Source organism: Narcine bancroftii, chromosome 1 (genome assembly GCF_036971445.1).
Source record: "Narcine bancroftii isolate sNarBan1 chromosome 1, sNarBan1.hap1, whole genome shotgun sequence".
Lineage (NCBI taxonomy): Eukaryota > Metazoa > Chordata > Chondrichthyes > Torpediniformes > Narcinidae > Narcine > Narcine bancroftii.
The window spans coordinates 263,323,596-263,342,193 of record NC_091469.1 but is presented as its reverse complement, the minus strand read 5'-3'; the positions used below and the strand labels follow the sequence as shown (position 1 = coordinate 263,342,193).

Here is an 18,598-nt window from a genome sequence, read left to right as displayed (position 1 = left end):
AGTGTGGGCGCATGTGAGGTGACAAATGGATTCATGTTCATCTGTGCTGTTCCCTGCTGTAGAATGGTTTGTTGCCACTTGAAGGAGGCCCACTTCCCTGTAGAGAACCTGAAGTATATTTCTGTGCAAGAGCAAGAGACTTTATCATTACTGCTGAGTTTGTCTAAGTGGCCGCTGTTACATATCTAACTGCTATTCAAAATGTCCTCTGCTTTTTGTTGGATGGGTGTTCATTTCTCTGTGATAATGTTCACTTGGTGCTAGGTGCTACTTAATTCTGGGGGCAAATGACCCCCTGGCTGTTGCTTTATACTGATGGGAGGGGGAAGAGAGAGGGGATGGTTATTTTCTCTCATTCGTGTAGGGTGTCACTGGATATTGCATTTCTCTGGGTCTTAGTTGTTAACAAACATTGCAGTTTACCTCTGGGATTGAGAACTATTTCTTCATGCTATTTACTTATGGCTAGCATGTGTGGCCTTCAGGGAAAGATTGCAGCTGGGTGGTGCGAGTCGATGGATGTTGGACCATTTCTGAACAACTCATCACAGTTTCGATTTCTCCCACAGAATTAGAGAAAGCTAAAGAGGAGGAGAAGGAATCTGATGATTCTTCTTTCAGAAGGTCTGGTACAAGAGACCGGAGACGGCCAAGGGGAAAACGAAGATCAACAGGTGTGCATTCCCTATCACAAGATGTAAGTATTTTGGGTATACAAAGGAATTGTAGACCAGGTCAGGCACCCTGCTCAAATTATCCAGCAGAACAAAACATTGCAGTCATTTACTCTGTAATCAAGCCAACTTTTCTATTTGATACTGTAAATATTTGCAGAAATTAATTTCAATTTGCTGGTCCATGACCTGTTCTGAGCATCAAAGTGTCCTCCTGAACTAACATTAATAGAGAAATGGTCAGTAAAGTAGGATAGGGCTGTGATAAGCAGAAACATTGTGTATTTTACATGCTCCACTTTAAAGAATATTCAGTGACGAGAAAGTAAATGAACACCCAGCATGTTTGATCTAAACGGAGAATATAAAGAATATTTTGGTGACTGTATAATTATCAGTGATAATTTGTCTTGGTGAGTCTGCATTTTTATATGAAGATTGTAAAGTTGCATACGGTGGTATTAACATGTCATGCAGTCACTTTGTTCTCTACTGTAAGATTATCTGTCAAGACCTTTTGTTTGAGATACAGTGCCCTCCATAAGGTTTGGGACAAAGATATTCCCCCCCTCCCCCATTATTTTCTCCTGTGTTCCACTGTTTAATCACATGTGAATTGTTTGGTTACAAATTTAAAACATTCCAGATTTTATTCAAAGTTATTTTTACACATTATGGTTTTACCATGTAGAATCATAGAACATTGCAGCACAGAAACAGGCCTCTTCATCCCTTCTAGTCTGTGCTGAGCATTTTTTTTGCCTAGTCCCATTGATCTACACCCAGTCAAGTCACCTGTATTTATTGTTCATGCCATACTCTCACAGTAAAGATGAGATAGCATTTCTCCAGGACCACGGATCATATTTACATAAATGTAAGTTAGAGTAGAAGTTAAACACGTTAAAATATTAAGACATATACAGTAAAAGTCCATGGTATACTATGCACACATGTTCTGGGATTTCAGAAGCCTATTGCCTTGGTGGGAAAAAAAACTTGCCCAATCCGGACGTAATGACCTGAGTGCTACGGTACCTCTTACCAGATGGCAGAAGGGAGAACATGAGGGGTGTGTGGAGTAATTCACAATATTTATTGCCTTTGGCCTGCATCAAGTATTGTAGGTATCCTTCATAGCAGAGAGCACCCAATGACTCTTTCAGCTGACTTCACTATCCTCTACAGGGTCTTGTACCTTTATGGTGGTACAGCTTTCAAACCAGGCGGTGATGCAGTTGCACAGGATGCTCTCAATTCATCTTCTGTAGAATGTTGTGAGGATAGAGGGTGGGAGCTCAGGTCCATAGACCTCCATACCTCTCCCATCCACGTACCTGTCCAAATTCCTCTTAAATGTTAAAATTGAGCCCGCATTCACCACTTCAACTGGAAGCTCATTCCACATTCCCAACACTCTTTGTGTGAAGAAGTTCCCCCTCATGTTCCCCTAAACTTTTCCCCTTTCACTCTTAACCTATGTCCTCTGGTTTGTATCTCACGTTCCCTCTGGAAAAAGTCTATCGACATGTACTTTGTCTAACCCCCTCATAATTTTAAATACCTCTAACAAATCTCTCCTTATTCTTCTACACTCCAGAGAATAAAGTCCTAAGCTGTTTAAGCTTTCCCTGTAACTCAGTTCCTGAAATCTGGGCAACATCCTAGTAAATCTTCTCTACATTCTTTCTATCTTATTGATATCTTTGCTGCAGTTAGGTGACCAAAACTGCACACAATCTTCCAAATTTTGCCTCACCAATGTCTTATGCAACTTTACCATAACATCCCAACTCCTATACTCAATGTTTTGATTTATGAAGGCCAAGATGCCAAAGCTCGCTAACCCTATCCACCTGTGACACCACTTTCAGGGAATTATATATCTGTATTCCCAGATCCCTCTGTTGAACTGCACTTCTCATTACCTTACCATTTATCATGTTTGTTCTTCCAAAATACAACACCTCACACTTGTCTGCATTAAATTCCATCCACCATTTTTCTAGCAGGTCCAGATCCCTCTGCAAGATTTTAAAACCTTCTTCACTGTCCACGACACCTCCAATCTTAGTGTCATCTTAAACTTTCTGATCCAATTTACCACATTATCATCCAGATCATTGATATAGATGACAAACAATAATGGTCCCAGCACCAATCCCTGAGGCACACCACTAGTCACAGGCCTCCAGTTTGAGAAGCAATCATCCACCACTACCCTCTGGCTTCTCCCATCCAGCCATTGCTGAATCCAATTTACAACTTCAGCATAAATACCTAGTGTCTGAACCTTCCTGACTAACCTTGCATGTGGGACCTTGTCAAAGGCCTCACTAATGTCCAAGTAGACAACAGCCACAGCCTTCACTTCATCAACTTTCCTAGAAACCTCCTCAAAAAACTCTACAAGATTAGTTAAAAATGACCTATCATGCACAAAGTCATGTTGACTATCCCTTATCAGTTTCTAGCTATCCAAATAATTGTATATCCAATCTCTCTTAGGACACCTTCCAATAATTTACCCACTACTGACATCAGGGTCACTGGCCTATAATTTCCAGGGTAACTTTTGGAGCCTTTTTTAAACAACAGAACAACATGAGCTGTTTAGAATTGTCCCCTCATTTCAAGGCACCATAATGCTTGGAACATATGGTTTCACAGGCATTTTTTATTACTCGGGTATGTTTAATTGCTTTATTGGTGCAGGTGTAAGAGATCTAGGATTGCATCTCAGCTTTTGATCATTTTTGGAGACTAGTCACCAATTTTTAACACGAGAATCAGAGTTGGGCCAATGAAAGTCAAAGAAGCCATTATAAGCTGAAAAACAAGAATAAAAATGGTAAAGGACATCGCCCAAATCTTAACATGATCAAAATCAACAGTTTGGAACATTATTTTTTAAAAAGTGTACTGGTGAGCGTAATTATTGCAAAGGGACTGATCGGCCAAGGAAGACCTCCACTGACAGAAGAAGAAAAATCTCCAAGCACTTGTGTGACAGATCAGAAACACTCTTCAGGAGGCAGGTGTGGATGTGCCAATGGCTACTGTCCACAGAAGACTTCATAAACAAAAGGTGCAGACTGCAAAGTGCAGACCGCTAGTTAGCCACAGAAACAGGATGGCTAGATTACAGTTTGCCAAGATTTAAAAGAGCCTAGCAGAATTCTGGAAAAAATGTCTTGAGGACAGAGGAGACTAAGATGACCTGTATCAGAGTGATGGCGAGTGTGGAGGCATAAAGGAACTGCCCAAGATCTAAAGCATGCCACCTCATCTGAAAAACTTGGAGGTATTATGGCCTGGGCGTGTATGGTTGCCACAGATACTGGTGCACTTATCTTTCTTCTTTGGCTTGGCTTCGCGGACGAAGATTTATGGAGGGGGTAAAAGTCCACGTCAGCTGCAGGCTCGTTTGTGGCTGACAGGTCCGATGCGGGACAGGCAGACACGGTTGCAGCGGTTGCAGGGGAAAATTGGTGGGTTGGGGTTGGGTGTTGGGTTTTTCCTCCTTTGCCTTTTGTCAGTGAGGTGGGCTCTGCGGTCTTCTTCAAAGGAGGTTGCTGCCCGCCAAACTGTGAGGCGCTAAGATGCACGGTTTGAGGCGTTATCAGCCCACTGGCGGTGGTCAATGTGGCAGGCACCAAGAGATTTCTTTAGGCAGTCCTTGTACCTTTTCTTTGGTGCACCTCTGTCACGGTGGCCAGTGGAGAGCTCGCCATATAACACGATCTTGGGAAGGCGATGGTCCTCCATTCTGGAGACGTGACCCACCCAGCGCAGCTGGATCTTCAGCAGCGTGGACTCGATGCTGTCGACCTCTGCCATCTCGAGTACTTCGATAGACAACAGACGATAGACAATAGACGAGATAGACAACAGACTCGCCAAGGCAAATAGCGCCTTTGGAAGACTACACAAAAGAGTCTGGAAAAACAACCAACTGAAAAACCTCACAAAGATAAGCGTATACAGAGCCGTTGTCATACCCACGTTCCTGTTCGGCTCCGAATCATGGGTCCTCTACCGGCATCACCTACGGCTCCTAGAACGCTTCCACCAGCGTTGTCTCCGCTCCATCCTCAACATTCATTGGAGCGACTTCATCCCTAACTTATCTTTATTAATGATGTAACTGCTGCTGATGCCAGTAGCGAAATGAATTTTGAGGTGTACAGAAACATTTTATCTGCTCAAGTTTGAGCAAATGCCTCCAAACGCATTGGACAGCACTTCATCCTATAGCAAGACAATGATCCCAAACCTACTGCTAAAGCCACAGAGCTAAAACTGGAAATTCTAGAATGACCAGGTCAGTCACCTGATCTAAATCCAATTAAGCATGTCTTGCGTATGCTGAAGAGAAAACCTTAGAGGACAATCCCCCAAAATAAGCAGGAGCTGAGGATGGCTGCAGTAGAGGCCTGGCAGCGCATCATCAGGGAAGATACTCAGCAACTGGTGATGTCTCTGAATCACAGATTTCAAGCAGTTATTGCATGCAAGGAATATACAACAAAGTACTAAACATGACTACCTTAATATACTGTACATAACATTGCTATGTCCCAAATCTTCAGGTTCCCTGAAATGAGATTATGTATTAAAAGTGCTATAATTTGTACATGGTCAAACCTAAATGTATACAAATAACCTTGAATAAAATCTGGAATGTGCATTTTAATCACATGTGAATTAATTGATTTACGTATCCATGCATTTCCACCACTGTACCTTGTTGCATTCATTTCTATATGCATCATTACCACTGTGGCACCTTGTCATTAGTCCCCTCTGCTTCTTCCCCTCAGTCTCAGTTGCTCAATGTCTGGTAATGGAAAAGATCAAGATTGTGATCCTTCCCCGTTATACCAAGCCTCAGAGCATCCCTCAACACTTACTCCTGCAGCCTGGAATGTACTAGTTAGCAGCATTCCTGCACCGACATCTCTGTGTGCTGAAAGATCAACAGGTTTTGGGCAAACCAAAGTCCTTCATTGAGTAGTTCTGAATGTCTGACTTAGTGTGTGTTCCCGGGAACAGCCTGTAAATCAGAGAGTCCACTGTCCCATTCCTGCTGGGGATGAATTGTGACAAGGACCTTTGCATCCCTCTCCACACACTCTTAGCGAATCTGCATGCATTCGGCTCGGATCACATCTGCCACGTAGGCAGTGCGAGGGCGGCAGAGATTTTCTTGTCCAGATCCCTGCAAGTTTGGTCTGGTTGGATCTCCTGGCTTCTGCAGACTTGACTCGATTGCTGATTGCTTTTGCAGGATTTTGTTATCAATGTTTAATAATGATGGAGGTCTCCAATTCCCGATATCCCCCTTCTATTTAAAGATGAGGGTGATGATGCTGTTCCTCATGGAGTCTGACAGCAATGTTGCATTGTATACTTCTAACAAGTCCAGGCCCACCCAATCCCACAGTACAACTCAGCCATTAAACTATTGCTTCCGGGAGTTTTACTTAACCCAAGGAACAGATGGAGTCTATTAGCTCCCACAGGGTAATTGGCTAGTCTAAGACCTGCAAGATTGAGGACAGGATTTTGGGATACCATTTTGTCTGTATCCTTACTGTCATACAGTTTGACATAAAAGGATCTGCATATCACCTGTATGCTCCTCTGTGGATCCCTCTGTGAATCTTTTGGAAGACAAACTAAGAGCACATCTCCCTGCTCCACTGTGTGGACTCTGGATCAATAGATGATCTTGAACTCCAAGGTGAATAGCATGGTTTGCCAGTTCTTTACCTCTCTGAGTTCCTCTCTCACATCCTCCAATCTCAACTGCAGAAGTAGTTGCTGCAGGTCAGTCAGAAGTTGGCTCAGTTCCCCCTTCCTCTGACTTGCTCTTTGAGCACCTTTGAGGATAAAGAGCCTCTTGATGTTCTCTTTGGTCGCTTCTCACCATTTTAACGGGGAGTCAAAGAAGGATTTCACGGTTCTCCAACTACCGTGCTCCTTCTTTAATTCCTCTGCATTCTCTGAGGTCAGCAACTTCATGTTCAGCTTCCCTTCCCACTTTCTAGTCCTTCTGAAGATGATTGGAGGCATGAAGGAGGCAGTGGTCAGGGAATACTGGCGAGACAGTTGTTCTGACCGTGATGGCCTTTGACGCAAAGATGAAATTTGTCAGAGACTGGATTGAACCGTCCGATTCATGACCAGCTGGGCTGCAGCTATGCTCCATCTGCAGAGTTGCTGAAGGCCTCACATAGCTGTGCATCCTAAAGGAGTCAGGAGGAGCTGTCCAGTCTGTTGTCATCACCGCCTGATCAGCCAGTTACATCGAATCGATGTTGCAATTGAAGTCCCTAACCAGAACAACTGGCCTGGATGTCCCCAGCAACAATGGGAATTGCTGGACAATCGCCAGGCTCTTGCTTTACACGGGCAAGGTGTGCACATGATCAGCCAGAGCGGGGTGTTGCGGAACATTAGGTCCACCACGAGGAGACACCCCAACCACCTCTTTAACCTCAGTGATTACAAAGTTGCCTTCCCAAAGCAAAATATCCAGACCGGATGTGTGGCATTCATTCCCCCGCCCCTCCCTTGACTATACAGACAGCCCATGGGGCCCCCATCGAAACCACCTCCGATAGTTCCTGAAGTGTGGCAGCCAACACTCCTGTATGAATATCACATCTGCCTTGACTTTGGCACAGTATTGCATGGTGTTTCCACGTCGCGTAGTGCGTTTGACACTGCCCATGTTGAAGGTTGCTGTTTTAATCTCTATTGTTCAAAGTTAATGTGAATGCATTGGTTTTATTTCTATTAATCTTTACTTCAAAGCTTTCTGTCACCCAAGTCTCTGCTTTTCGTCTCACTGTTTGTTTGCCCAGAACTGTTCATCAAATGCCTGAAGACAAGTTTAGTTGCCAAAATTAGAGACTTTGTAAGTAGAACTTAGTTAGCTGAGTGCACTAAATTCATCCAGTTTCTTGAATATTTTGCCATCATTCAAAATAGTTTGAAAGAAATCTATAAACTTTAAAAGCCTTGAGGTTTATGTTGGGCTCCTTTTGAATGGAAAAATAAAACACATTGTCCATGATCGGAAAGGACAATTGTTTGCAATTAGTTTACAATCTAGGAAGAGTGTTTGATCGATCTGTCTCTGGAGATCAAGTAAACTTTGCAAACCTGAATTCTGGTGCATCCAACTGTCAATTCTGTTTATAAGATTTTAACCCCTTTTACTAACCCTCGCTGTGCTGACAAATTGTGTTAACTAAGAGGTGGGATATTATTGCAAAACACAGAACATTGTGCATGTTGTGAAGAGTGTATAGATTGATTGGAAACTGGACAATGATTGATGATATCAAGAAAGGTTGAATAGTCTGTGATTCTTTTATTGAGAAAAAAACAAGACTGGAGCTTCATGGGTAACTCTAATGAAAGGATAATAGAATAGTTATGAAGCAGATGATAAAACCTATGGGTGAGAACAAGAGAGTCACTAATAAATCAAGTTGGAATTCAAGGCAAAATTGGATGTGGAATGTATCATCGTAAAGCATGCATGAGAAAAACACCATGGATGCATGTAAACTGAAAGAACATTAGCACCTGAAAAGAAGGAAATACCATGAAATAAAATATATCAAAATTCCTGTAAAGCCAATTGACAAAACAATTTTTTAGCTCTTGGTTCAATAGATTAAGAGTACTTCAGCAGTACTTCAGTGCTCCAGAATAATATTATCAATGAAAATCCCCAGTCATTCCTGTGCAGAAGTAATTTTACACCATCAACTTTGTGTCAATGGTGGAGCACTTTCTGGCTGAACAATTATTTCATACTTTATTTGTAAACTGAAGGGAATAAACATTGCACAGATAAATGAGCTTGATGTATAAGACAAAGGACAAGTCTATGCTTGCATACTGTGTATCTGAATGATGTAGACCATGGGGTATGGAATTGGACTGTGTGTGCTTATATTATTTCTGTTTTTTTAGGATGAGAATGACCAAGATCAGTCAGACAGTGATGATATGGTGAGATCACAGAAGAAACAGGTATGGATCATGCCCATCATGCTTAACATAGCCCATGAAGGTAAAGCAGAATGTAACATAAGACTCTTGCCATCAAGATCAGTTGCTCCCCCTCCATCATCAGACTCCTAAACAACAAATTCAATCAGAGACTCACTTAAGGACTCTTACTTTACACATTATTATTAAATATTTAATTTCTGTATTGCTTCAGTGTGTTTACATTTCTTTCTTTGTTTGCATTTCTCTTTTTGTATACGTATCTTTTCTTGAGTACAGTTTTGCCTACTGATAAGTAGAAATTCTGCCTGGCCCACGAAAGAAATGAATCCCAGGCTTGTGATGTCCTGCATGCATTCTGACAATAAATTTGAACTTTGAACTTATCAGCAATATCGAGAAAGTCGAGCAGCATTTGCAGGTGGGGAAACAGTTACACTTTCACGTTGATTACTTTGCATCAAAATTTTGAAAACTAAAGAAATAAGATTTAAGATGCAGAGAAGAGAAAACAAAAGGGAAGGTCTATTTGTGTGGAAAACAAAACAAAGAAATGATGAAGCAAGGGATGAAAAAGAAAAGGTCAGTCTGAGGAGGAGAATCTGAATTTCAAATTACAAAGGCCAATACAGCGGATGCCAGAAACCTGAGATAAAACCAGAAAACACTGGTCATTACTGAATATCTACTGCAAACTTGTTAAATAGCAGGCAGCTTGACCATAATTTCTCAAATATTTTCAGGGGTTATTAAATTTAGTCCCGTCTAATCATCCTTCTTTCTCTTCAGACTTCATATCTGAAAATGCCCACCCTTAAAGTGGATCAGCACAGATCTCAATTTTAAAAAAAATGCTATGATGACTTAACTAAAAATGGAAACTCAGCAAATAAAAGAACCATATTAGGTTGTGACTTTTCACATGGAAAAAGGTCGGAGAAATTTAGGGAATAAATTCAAAAAGCAAGGCCTGATGATTGCCAATGGCAAAGGCGGGTAAGATTTGTACAAGACTGGACTTGGAGGAACAGGAAGTATAGGTATTTTGCAGGCAGATGGCTATTAGGGAGGTGTTACAAGATTAGAGGCAGTTATAGAGAAAAGTCATTTTTGATGGATTTAATTTTTTTTTAAATGGTCCAGGAGATTGTGTGGATCAGTGGGGTTAATATTATTAAAAATGTAAAATCTTAGAACTACTCAGCAAGTTGAGCAGCGTCTATGGTGTGAAAAATGAATTGTGCTTTAGCTTCTTAACATCTAGGCATACACATGGGTGTTGACATCATTAAAAGTATTTTACATCTGATGCAATTGTCATGAGATGTGGAGGAGGACTGTCGCAGCGCAGGGATAGTAAACAGATAACGTGTTCTGAATGAGTTGATTTTAATGAAAAGTGTGGGATTTTGGAGACCAGGAGCATGGATAATAAAACATAAAGATAACAAGACATGACTGCAGGTTCCATAGCAAATAAACCAGATTAGAACTAAAAGGCACATAGGCCTCCAGTTGAATCTTCTCTCCACTCACCCAGCAGTTCAACAACGCCACTTCGTGCACACCTCCATTCTCCGTCCCTCACAACTGATACATTTATATTAGGCCTTTTCACAACTCTGGGGCACCCCAAAACATCTTCCAACTGCTGAAACACTTTTGAAGCTCTGTGTTCAAAAGGCGGCACTATTAGCGTCGTGGTTAGCACAACACTGTTACAGGGCCAGTGACCGGGTTTCGAATCTGGCACTGTCTGTAAGGAGTTTGCATTTTCTCTCCGTGGCTGCGTGGGTTTCATCCGAGTGCTCCCATTTCCTCCCACCATTCTAAATGTACTGAGATTGTCACTCATTTGGGTGTAATTTGACTGAAAGGGCCTGTTACTGTGCTCTATATCTAAATTTAAAAGTCATGGGCAGAGTCATTGTATGAATATATAGGTGGATGAATCTGTTTCAGTAACATCGCAATTGCTCACAATTGACTACGTTGCAGACTTGCATGGTGGTTTCTGCTGGCTCCTCATATGCCACCATATGCTTGGTCTCAGATTTTGCTGCACTTGGTCTAATACCCCAAGAATGTACATGGGGGTGGAGTGGGATTATGACTGGATTGCATCTTGGTTGATTTGTTGTTCTTACTTTCTCTTTTACAGACCGACAATCTATCCAGGTAAGTAATCTGGTCTTCTGTTTTTCACCCTGTAATAGCCATGATTGATTCTGTCCTCACTTAACACCAGATTCTCCTTCTAGCAAGGGTCACCAGCCTCATTTCCTTTCCTAAATTCAGATGGCCTAGGTCTTACTAATCTCCTTCTACTGCCCTGGATGAGATCCACTAATTTATCAAAGGTAGCTAAGTATGGGGTGGGGTGCTTGGGTGTTGGTGATCTAATGCAATGTTATTATTGTTATTTTGGTAGATACAGTACAACTCCGATTATCCAAAATGGTTTGGACCAGGCCTATTTCGGATAAACAGTTTTTTCGGATAACTGGTAATTTTTTTTTTTAAAAGCAGCCCAGAAGCAACAGCATCAAGGGAAGTCTTTTTAAGCAGGAAATCATGTTTAATTCTCACCAAAAAAAAACAAAATAAGATAAATCCAACACCAAAAACTCAAAATTCTACTTGGAGGTTTTTCCAAAATTCCAAACGTTTTTCAAGCTGTGACATCATATTGGCTCAAAAAAAAAATTTGATCACGCAGGATTTCTGATTGTTTCAGATATCCTAATCTATCCGAAAAATTTGGGAGGCGAAATGACATCATTTTGGTTTCAAATTTTTTGGATTAATGAGGATTTCTGATTTTTCTGAAATCCTCAATTATCTGAAAAAATTTTTCAGAGCCAAACAGGTCCAAAATATTTTGGATAACTGAGGATTTTGGATAATTGATTTCAGATAATCTGAGTTGGGCTGTACTTTTCAGCTTGAATGCCTCTATTATACTGAACCGTGCACTTGACCTCTTCTTTCTGAAAACTGTTGTCTTTGATGGTGGGATTTTAAAAATTATACTGGTGATTGAGTTTGTTATAGAATGAATAACAAACAAGGGGAATTATAACAAAAGCTCAGTGTAAAAAATAGATCATCATTTTCCTAGATGGTGTGTTTTTATCCAACTGGTGGGAGATTTGGTGACTTGTACCCTAACTAATCTTTGTAACAGAACTGCAGAATATTTGAACCAACAAGAAGATTAGAATAGTGAATGGAAAGAGCACCTGCCTATTAAGGATGACTGGAATTTCCTTTCTGAACTGGCCATATCCAACATGTTACAAATCTTTAGATCTGAGATGAGATGGTAGATATTGCCATAACATATAGCATTTCCACTTGTTGTGCTTAAAGAAAATATATAATGTTTTAAAATTGCAAATGAAATTTTAACATCTTCCTACTTGGCCATCTTTAGTTTAACTTGCCTGCTTGGGAGCAAGTTGGAGAAGCAATCATCTTTCTTCATACATGCACACATCCGATAGTGCCTCCAGAAATATGAAAGTTGGCTTGAGAATTTGTTTTTTCTTGTATTCCTCCTCAAACTCTCTTTTTTCCTCCAGAATCCTTTAATATGCTGCATTATTTCTAAATCATATCATTACCAAAATTCTTGCTAGACTCAAATCAGATTTCCACCCCTTGCACAGCATGAAATGGCTGTTAGCAATGTTACTAATATAATCTATCCCTTCTTGTTCTCATTGCCCCATGAACAATTAGGAAGAAGGTTGACCTCCCCATCTTGCTCCATTATCTATTCATCCCATTTCCTGTCTGATCCCATTTCATCTCTGCAAGTGTGAATTTTTATTCCTGTTCCTATTATGTTTCATCTGGAGATCCCAAGGATCTATCAATGCTCCTTCCTACATCTAATCTAGATGCAGTCTCTGAGCAATTCATCTGAGAACAATGTTAGTTTCTTCTGTTTGGCTGATGTTGAATAATGGACGGGCACAATTTCCTCCCAACTAGATATTGAAAGTCCCCTCCTCACTGATGATATCATATTTATGGCCCAGAAATTAGCCATATTGTTCTAATATTGGAGTTATATTTTGATTCCAGGATCAGCTCCTGACCAAATTTCTACACAATTGCTCCATATTTACACTTACCTAATGTGGTTCAATTACACCCTGGCTACTGAAATCTCATCTGGATTTTTGATCTCTGGATAATTCCTGGTCTACCAGACAGCTTCCCTTCTTCTTAGATACTGTCCCTTTCTTTGTTCTTCTTGGTTCCTCAGCAGCTTCTCTCTCCCTTGCTCCAAGACTCTCAGCTGACTTCCAGAATCTTATAACTCAGAACGTTGCTGTCTGGATCCTCATTCTAGGCAAGCTGTGTTAATCTTGAGCTTGTGGGTCTGCATTTGCTCCTATTTTGGCAATGTCTCAGTTTTAAAAAGCAAATCTGTGTTTTCCAATCCCTCCATTGTCATGACTTCCACCTTCTTTGAGTTCTTCCAGCCAACGATCTTTGGGTACATCAATATACTTCACCAGATATTTTGAGCAGTTTTTCCTCCACCTCATTTTAATCATGTCACCATTGGTGACGAGGCCTTAAGCAGCAAAATCTTATTTTTGCAGTTCTCTCCCTAAATTTCTTGAAAGCCCATTAGGCACTTGCTCAATGCTGTAACATCAGACTAAACAACAAATGTGTTTGTTAGTATCAGAAATATGCCACTTGAGGCATTTTTAAAATTCAGTTAGATAAATTTTTACATGATAGAGGAGTTAGGTCATAAATTAGATCAACCATGATCGTATTGAATGGCAGAGCAGGCTCGATGGGCCATTTTTGGCCTACTCCTGTTCCTACTTCCTATGTTTTCTTAATTTTTGGTGATGTATGAGGAGTTGTTGTCCACGTGTTGACTTTAGTTACAGGGGAGATACCACAGCAAGAAGTCAAGGGAATCAATCAAACAGAGGAGTGAGCTATTCGGACATGAACCTGCATTCTGCACGGGCTAGTCGGGTTGAGGCCGAGATCGATAGGCAAGGCTACAGAAAGGTACATTTGAAGATGCATGTTTCTTTTGAGGATGTAGTGATTAAAGCCAACTATAGTCTCACTGCTTCCTGTCTGGCCTCTTCAGCTGACTGGGCTTGAGAGTATTTTTCACCACTGATGACATCGGTTCTAGGAAAATGTAATTCCTCACTGAAATTCCATATCTGCAGGCCCTTTCAATTCTTCAAACCTGACTTCCTCAGCATTTGCGAACATTCTCCTAACTGGCCTGTTAATGGAGGTCCTCTCTTCAACCATTTCATAGTACTGACTCCTAATTTCCCATCATGCAAACATCTCCCTTTGCCACCCCCACAGCTGCTTCTAATGCTCTCCACTGATTCCCCCCTTAACATTTTCCAAATTCCTCATTACCTCAATTTCTCATTTGACGATGCTCTGCTAATCTCACTTATTTGTCATCTCCCTCTGAAACGGGGACTAATCCATTCACTCTCACTGCGCTAATCCATGCATTTCATGATGTTCACCCCTAATTTCCTCATTCATTGCTGCCTTCTTCAATTCAGCCAATTATACTCTCTCCTCACACTACACCTTTAGATTGCTATCCTCTCCTTATTCAACTATTTACTTGTTCCAACTTCCAATTCAAGTAGTTAAATAAAACGAATTAAAAATCTAGAATCAGCAAGTAGCAATTATTTCCCTTAATTCCCATTGTCTTCCTGTAATATTTTGCTGTCCTTGTCTAATACTTCTATTGATATTTACTTTATTAGTGCATGCCTTTAATACGCTCAAACACTGATATCCCAGTTCCTTCCAAATTTTACTGGTTTACTGATGTCCTTTACAACTCCCTCATTTATTATTTCTCTCCAGTTATTGACTTTCTTACTGGTTTGTTCTTCTAATTCTTCTGTTACATTTGAAGATGGACACAATAAACCATTCAGCCATTCGTGGCTCAGTATCCTTTTTTTAATGTAACTTTAAACAAAATCAGCCCTTGAACTAAAGCATTAATTTTGTGGGTATTGCTGAATTCTGCCACTACTTGTCATAGACTCAGCAAACTATGTTAATTTTGGCCTGTGTATCTGTGGGGTTCTTAAGTCAAGATGCATGCTGATCAGAAGCCTGGTCAGAAAAGCCTTCAAGTTAAGTTTTCACACCTTGTCTTTCTTGTGTAACAGTTGTATGAAGAGCTTCAGAGGGAGAATGTCCAGCTACAGGACCAGCTGCAGGAGATGCAGCTGCAGATTTCTCATACTAAAGTAGAGTTAGAGAAAGCCACACAGGTAAGCACTCTGAACAATTATTACATATGCAATCTTGAATTCAGATGCAGGTAATGGATTAAGGCATTGTTAATTACCCTAAGATAAACCTAAAGAAACACATAGCCATATTTAAAGGGCACCACTATCAGTGATGAGCTATTTTCAATAATTTAATTGCTATCATTCAGTTATACAAACTGCTTCAGTGTTTCGCTAGCTCTCCTCTCTGAGAATGTATTATTTGCAGTGCTTATTCACACAGTATTCAGAACAGCTTCCTTTTCTGAGAGAGCCCAGGATGCACTGGCATGGGAACACTGTGTGTTTTAGGTTGTGGAAGTGTCCCTTCCACAACAAACTGCAGTTTGTGCAGTCAGGGAAGATGCAATCAAATGGATGGTGTTTCTTCAATAAAGTAGCCACCCTCCCAGATGAGGAAGGAGTTCAAAATCTCAATATTTGCTACTTAGAGTGCCTGATAAACACACCTGTTTAAGATGTACTGTAATGGCAGATCTTTAACACACAAATAGACTTCTAGCAACCAGCTGGTTAATCACATGACATGTTTTATTTTAAAACATCACATCACTACACTATACAGGCAACCCAAGGTCAGGCAAGGCACTTCATCATCTTTGCAACCACAATTCTCATAAATGTGGGACCACCTGCATGCTGCATGTTCTTGCACTTTTATCAAGGAAGCACAATAACCAGTAGTTTTGACAAGCCTCAGGAAAACAGCCAGCTTTTTAATCAATGTCTTCGTGATGCAGGCAAAGGAAGCTTACTGTAGAAAGGGAATGATGAAAACTGGAGGGGGCTCCCCAAATCAGAAGTCGTTGACTTGCATGGAAGGACTCGCACAGGACTGCCACTCTGTAGTCCCTATTACACCAGGTCATGCAGGTGGTGAATATAAAACTGCAGGCTAGTACTTGTTCTTCTATTCATTTTTCATTCTTCACAAAACTCGACCATGCTGCCAGCAGACTATTTAATTGTACCTCTGGACTATACTGGTGCCTACTGAAGTTCTCCTGAGAATGGCTTTCTGATTCTGTTGCATGCTTTTCCTCACTATGGTTATGAAGGGATTCCCAAAGGGAATAGTTCATAGGATTAGAGGAAAGGATCAGTACACTTTTCATCTAACTACATTACTTACTCACTCTTATTCACCCAGGAAATAAGCAGTTAACCATATAACCACTTTACCCGGGCTGGAGGGGCCTGCTTCCCCTCCTTGGTCGGACCATACTGCCCGGACGGGGGCTGGGTCCGCTGCTGCTTTCACTGTGCCCGGACCGGGGCCTCCGCCTGCTTCGTTCTGCCGAGGCCGGGGCCACTGCCACCCCTTACTTCTGCCCGGACTGGGGTCTCTGCCTGCCTCATTCAACTGAGGCCGGGGCCGCCACCTCCCCTTCGCTGTTGACCTCACCAAAGCCTTCGACACCGTGAGCAGGAAAGGACTTTGGCAAATTCTAGAGCGTCTCGGATGCCCCCCAAAGTTCCTCAACATGGTTATCCAACTGCACGAAAACCAACAAGGTCGGGTCAGATACAGCAATGAGCTCTCTGAACCCTTCTCCATTAACAATGGCGTGAAGCAAGGCTGCGTTCTCGCACCAACCCTCTTTTCAATCTTCTTCAGCATGATCCTGAACCAAGCCATGAAAGACCTCAACAATGAAGACGCTGTTTACATCCGGTACCGCAAGGATGGCAGTCTCTTCAATCTGAGGCGCCTGCAAGCTCACACCAAGACACAAGAGCAACTTGTCCGTGAACTACTCTTTGCAGACGATGTCGCTTTAGTTGCCCATTCAGAGCCAGCTCTTCAGTGCTTGACGTCCTGTTTTGTGGAAACTGCCAAAAGGTTTGGCCTGGAAGTCAGCCTGAAGAAAACTGAGGTCCTCCATCAGCCAGCTCCCCACCATGACTACCAGCCCCCCCTATATCTCCTTCGGGCACACGAAACTCAAAACGGTCAATCAGTTTACCTATCTTGGCTGCACCATTTCATCGGATGCAAGGATCGACAACGAGATAGACAACAGACTCGCCAAGGCAAATAGCGCCTTTGGAAGACTACACAAAAGAGTCTGGAAAAACAACCAACTGAAAAACCTCACAAAGATTAGCGTATACAGAGCCGTTGTCATACCCACACTCCTGTTCGGCTCCGAATCATGGGTACTCTACTGGCATCACCTACGGCTCCTAGAACGCTTCCACCAGCGTTGTCTCCGCTCCATCCTCAACATTCATTGGAGCGACTTCATCCCTAATATCGAAGTACTCGAGATAGCAGAGGCCGACAGCATCGAATCCACGCTGCTGAAGATCCAACTGTGCTGGGTAGGTCATGTCTCCAGAATGGAGGTCCATCGCCTTTCCAAGATCGTGTTATATGGCGAGCTCTCCACTGGCCACCTTGACAGAGGTGCACCAAAGAAGAGGTACAAGGACTGCCTAAAGAAATCTCTTGGTGCCTACCACATTGACCACCACCAGTGGGCTGATATCGCCTCAAACCGTGCATCTTGGCGCATCACAGTTCGGCGGGCAGCAACCTCCTTTGAAGAAGACCGCAGAGCCAACCTCACTGACAAAAGACAAAGGAGGAAAAACCCAACACCCAACCCCAACCAACCAATTTTCCCCTGCAACAGCTGCAACCGTGTCTGCCTGTCCCGCATCGGACTTGTCAGCCACAAACGAGCCTGCAGCTGACATGGACATTACCCCTCCATAAATCTTCGTCCGCGAAGCCAAGCCAAAGAAAATATAACCACTTACAGCACAGAACAGACCAGTTCGGCCCTACTAGTCCATGCCGTAACAAATCCCCACCCTCCTAGTCCCACTGACCAGCACCCGGTCCATACACCTGCAGTTCTCTCCTATCCATGTAACTATCCAGTCTTTCCTTAAATGTAACCAATGATCTCACCTCGACCACGTCTGTCGGAAGCTCATTCCACATTCCTACCACCCTTTGCGTAAAGAAATTTCCCCTCATGTTCCCCTTATAATTTTCCCCCTTCAATCTTAAACCATGCCCTCTAGTTTGAATCTCTAGTATTTTTTTTTAATTTTTTATTTTTCACATTATAAACCATATTGACCAAGATACATACAGGCATTTTTCTTCTTAAATATATAGTGTTGTTTTCTCCCCTTTTTCCCCCTTCCCTTCCCTCCCTCCCTCCCTCACTCCCTTTCCCATTTATTTAAAGTTCAAACTATAAGATACATTAAACCCTTAAACAATGTTGTCACTTAATAAAAAATAAACAAGAAATTTTACTGAGTCAGTTCTTTTCGTTGTCTTCTCCTTCTGTAATTTTAGGTGGTGGAAGTCCACGGTAGGATTTCTCTATTGCGTTTCATGTATGGCTCCCTAATTTGTTTGAATATTGTAATATTATTTCTTAAATTATGTTATTTTTTCTAATGGAATACATTTATTCATTTCTATATACCATTGTTGTATTCTCAAGTTATCTTCTAATTTCCAGGTTGACATAATACATTTTTTTGCTACAGCTAGGGCTATCATAACAAATCTTTTTTGTGCTCCATCCA

General features: G+C 41.7%; 1 protein-coding gene across 3 annotated transcripts in view; it reads left to right on the top strand.

Annotated features, from left to right (window-relative positions):
• LOC138742565 (protein phosphatase 1 regulatory subunit 12A-like) overlaps window positions 1-18,598 on the top strand; it is a 194,292-nt gene that overhangs the window by 150,826 nt on the left and 24,868 nt on the right. For all 3 annotated transcript variants that reach the window (XM_069897140.1, XM_069897150.1, XM_069897158.1), the window contains 5 exons: window positions 570-697; window positions 8,670-8,729; window positions 10,870-10,886; window positions 13,625-13,757; window positions 14,918-15,022. In XM_069897140.1, the coding sequence (XP_069753241.1) occupies window positions 570-697; window positions 8,670-8,729; window positions 10,870-10,886; window positions 13,625-13,757; window positions 14,918-15,022 (443 nt within the window). The remainder of the gene's footprint in view (window positions 1-569; window positions 698-8,669; window positions 8,730-10,869; window positions 10,887-13,624; window positions 13,758-14,917; window positions 15,023-18,598) is intronic.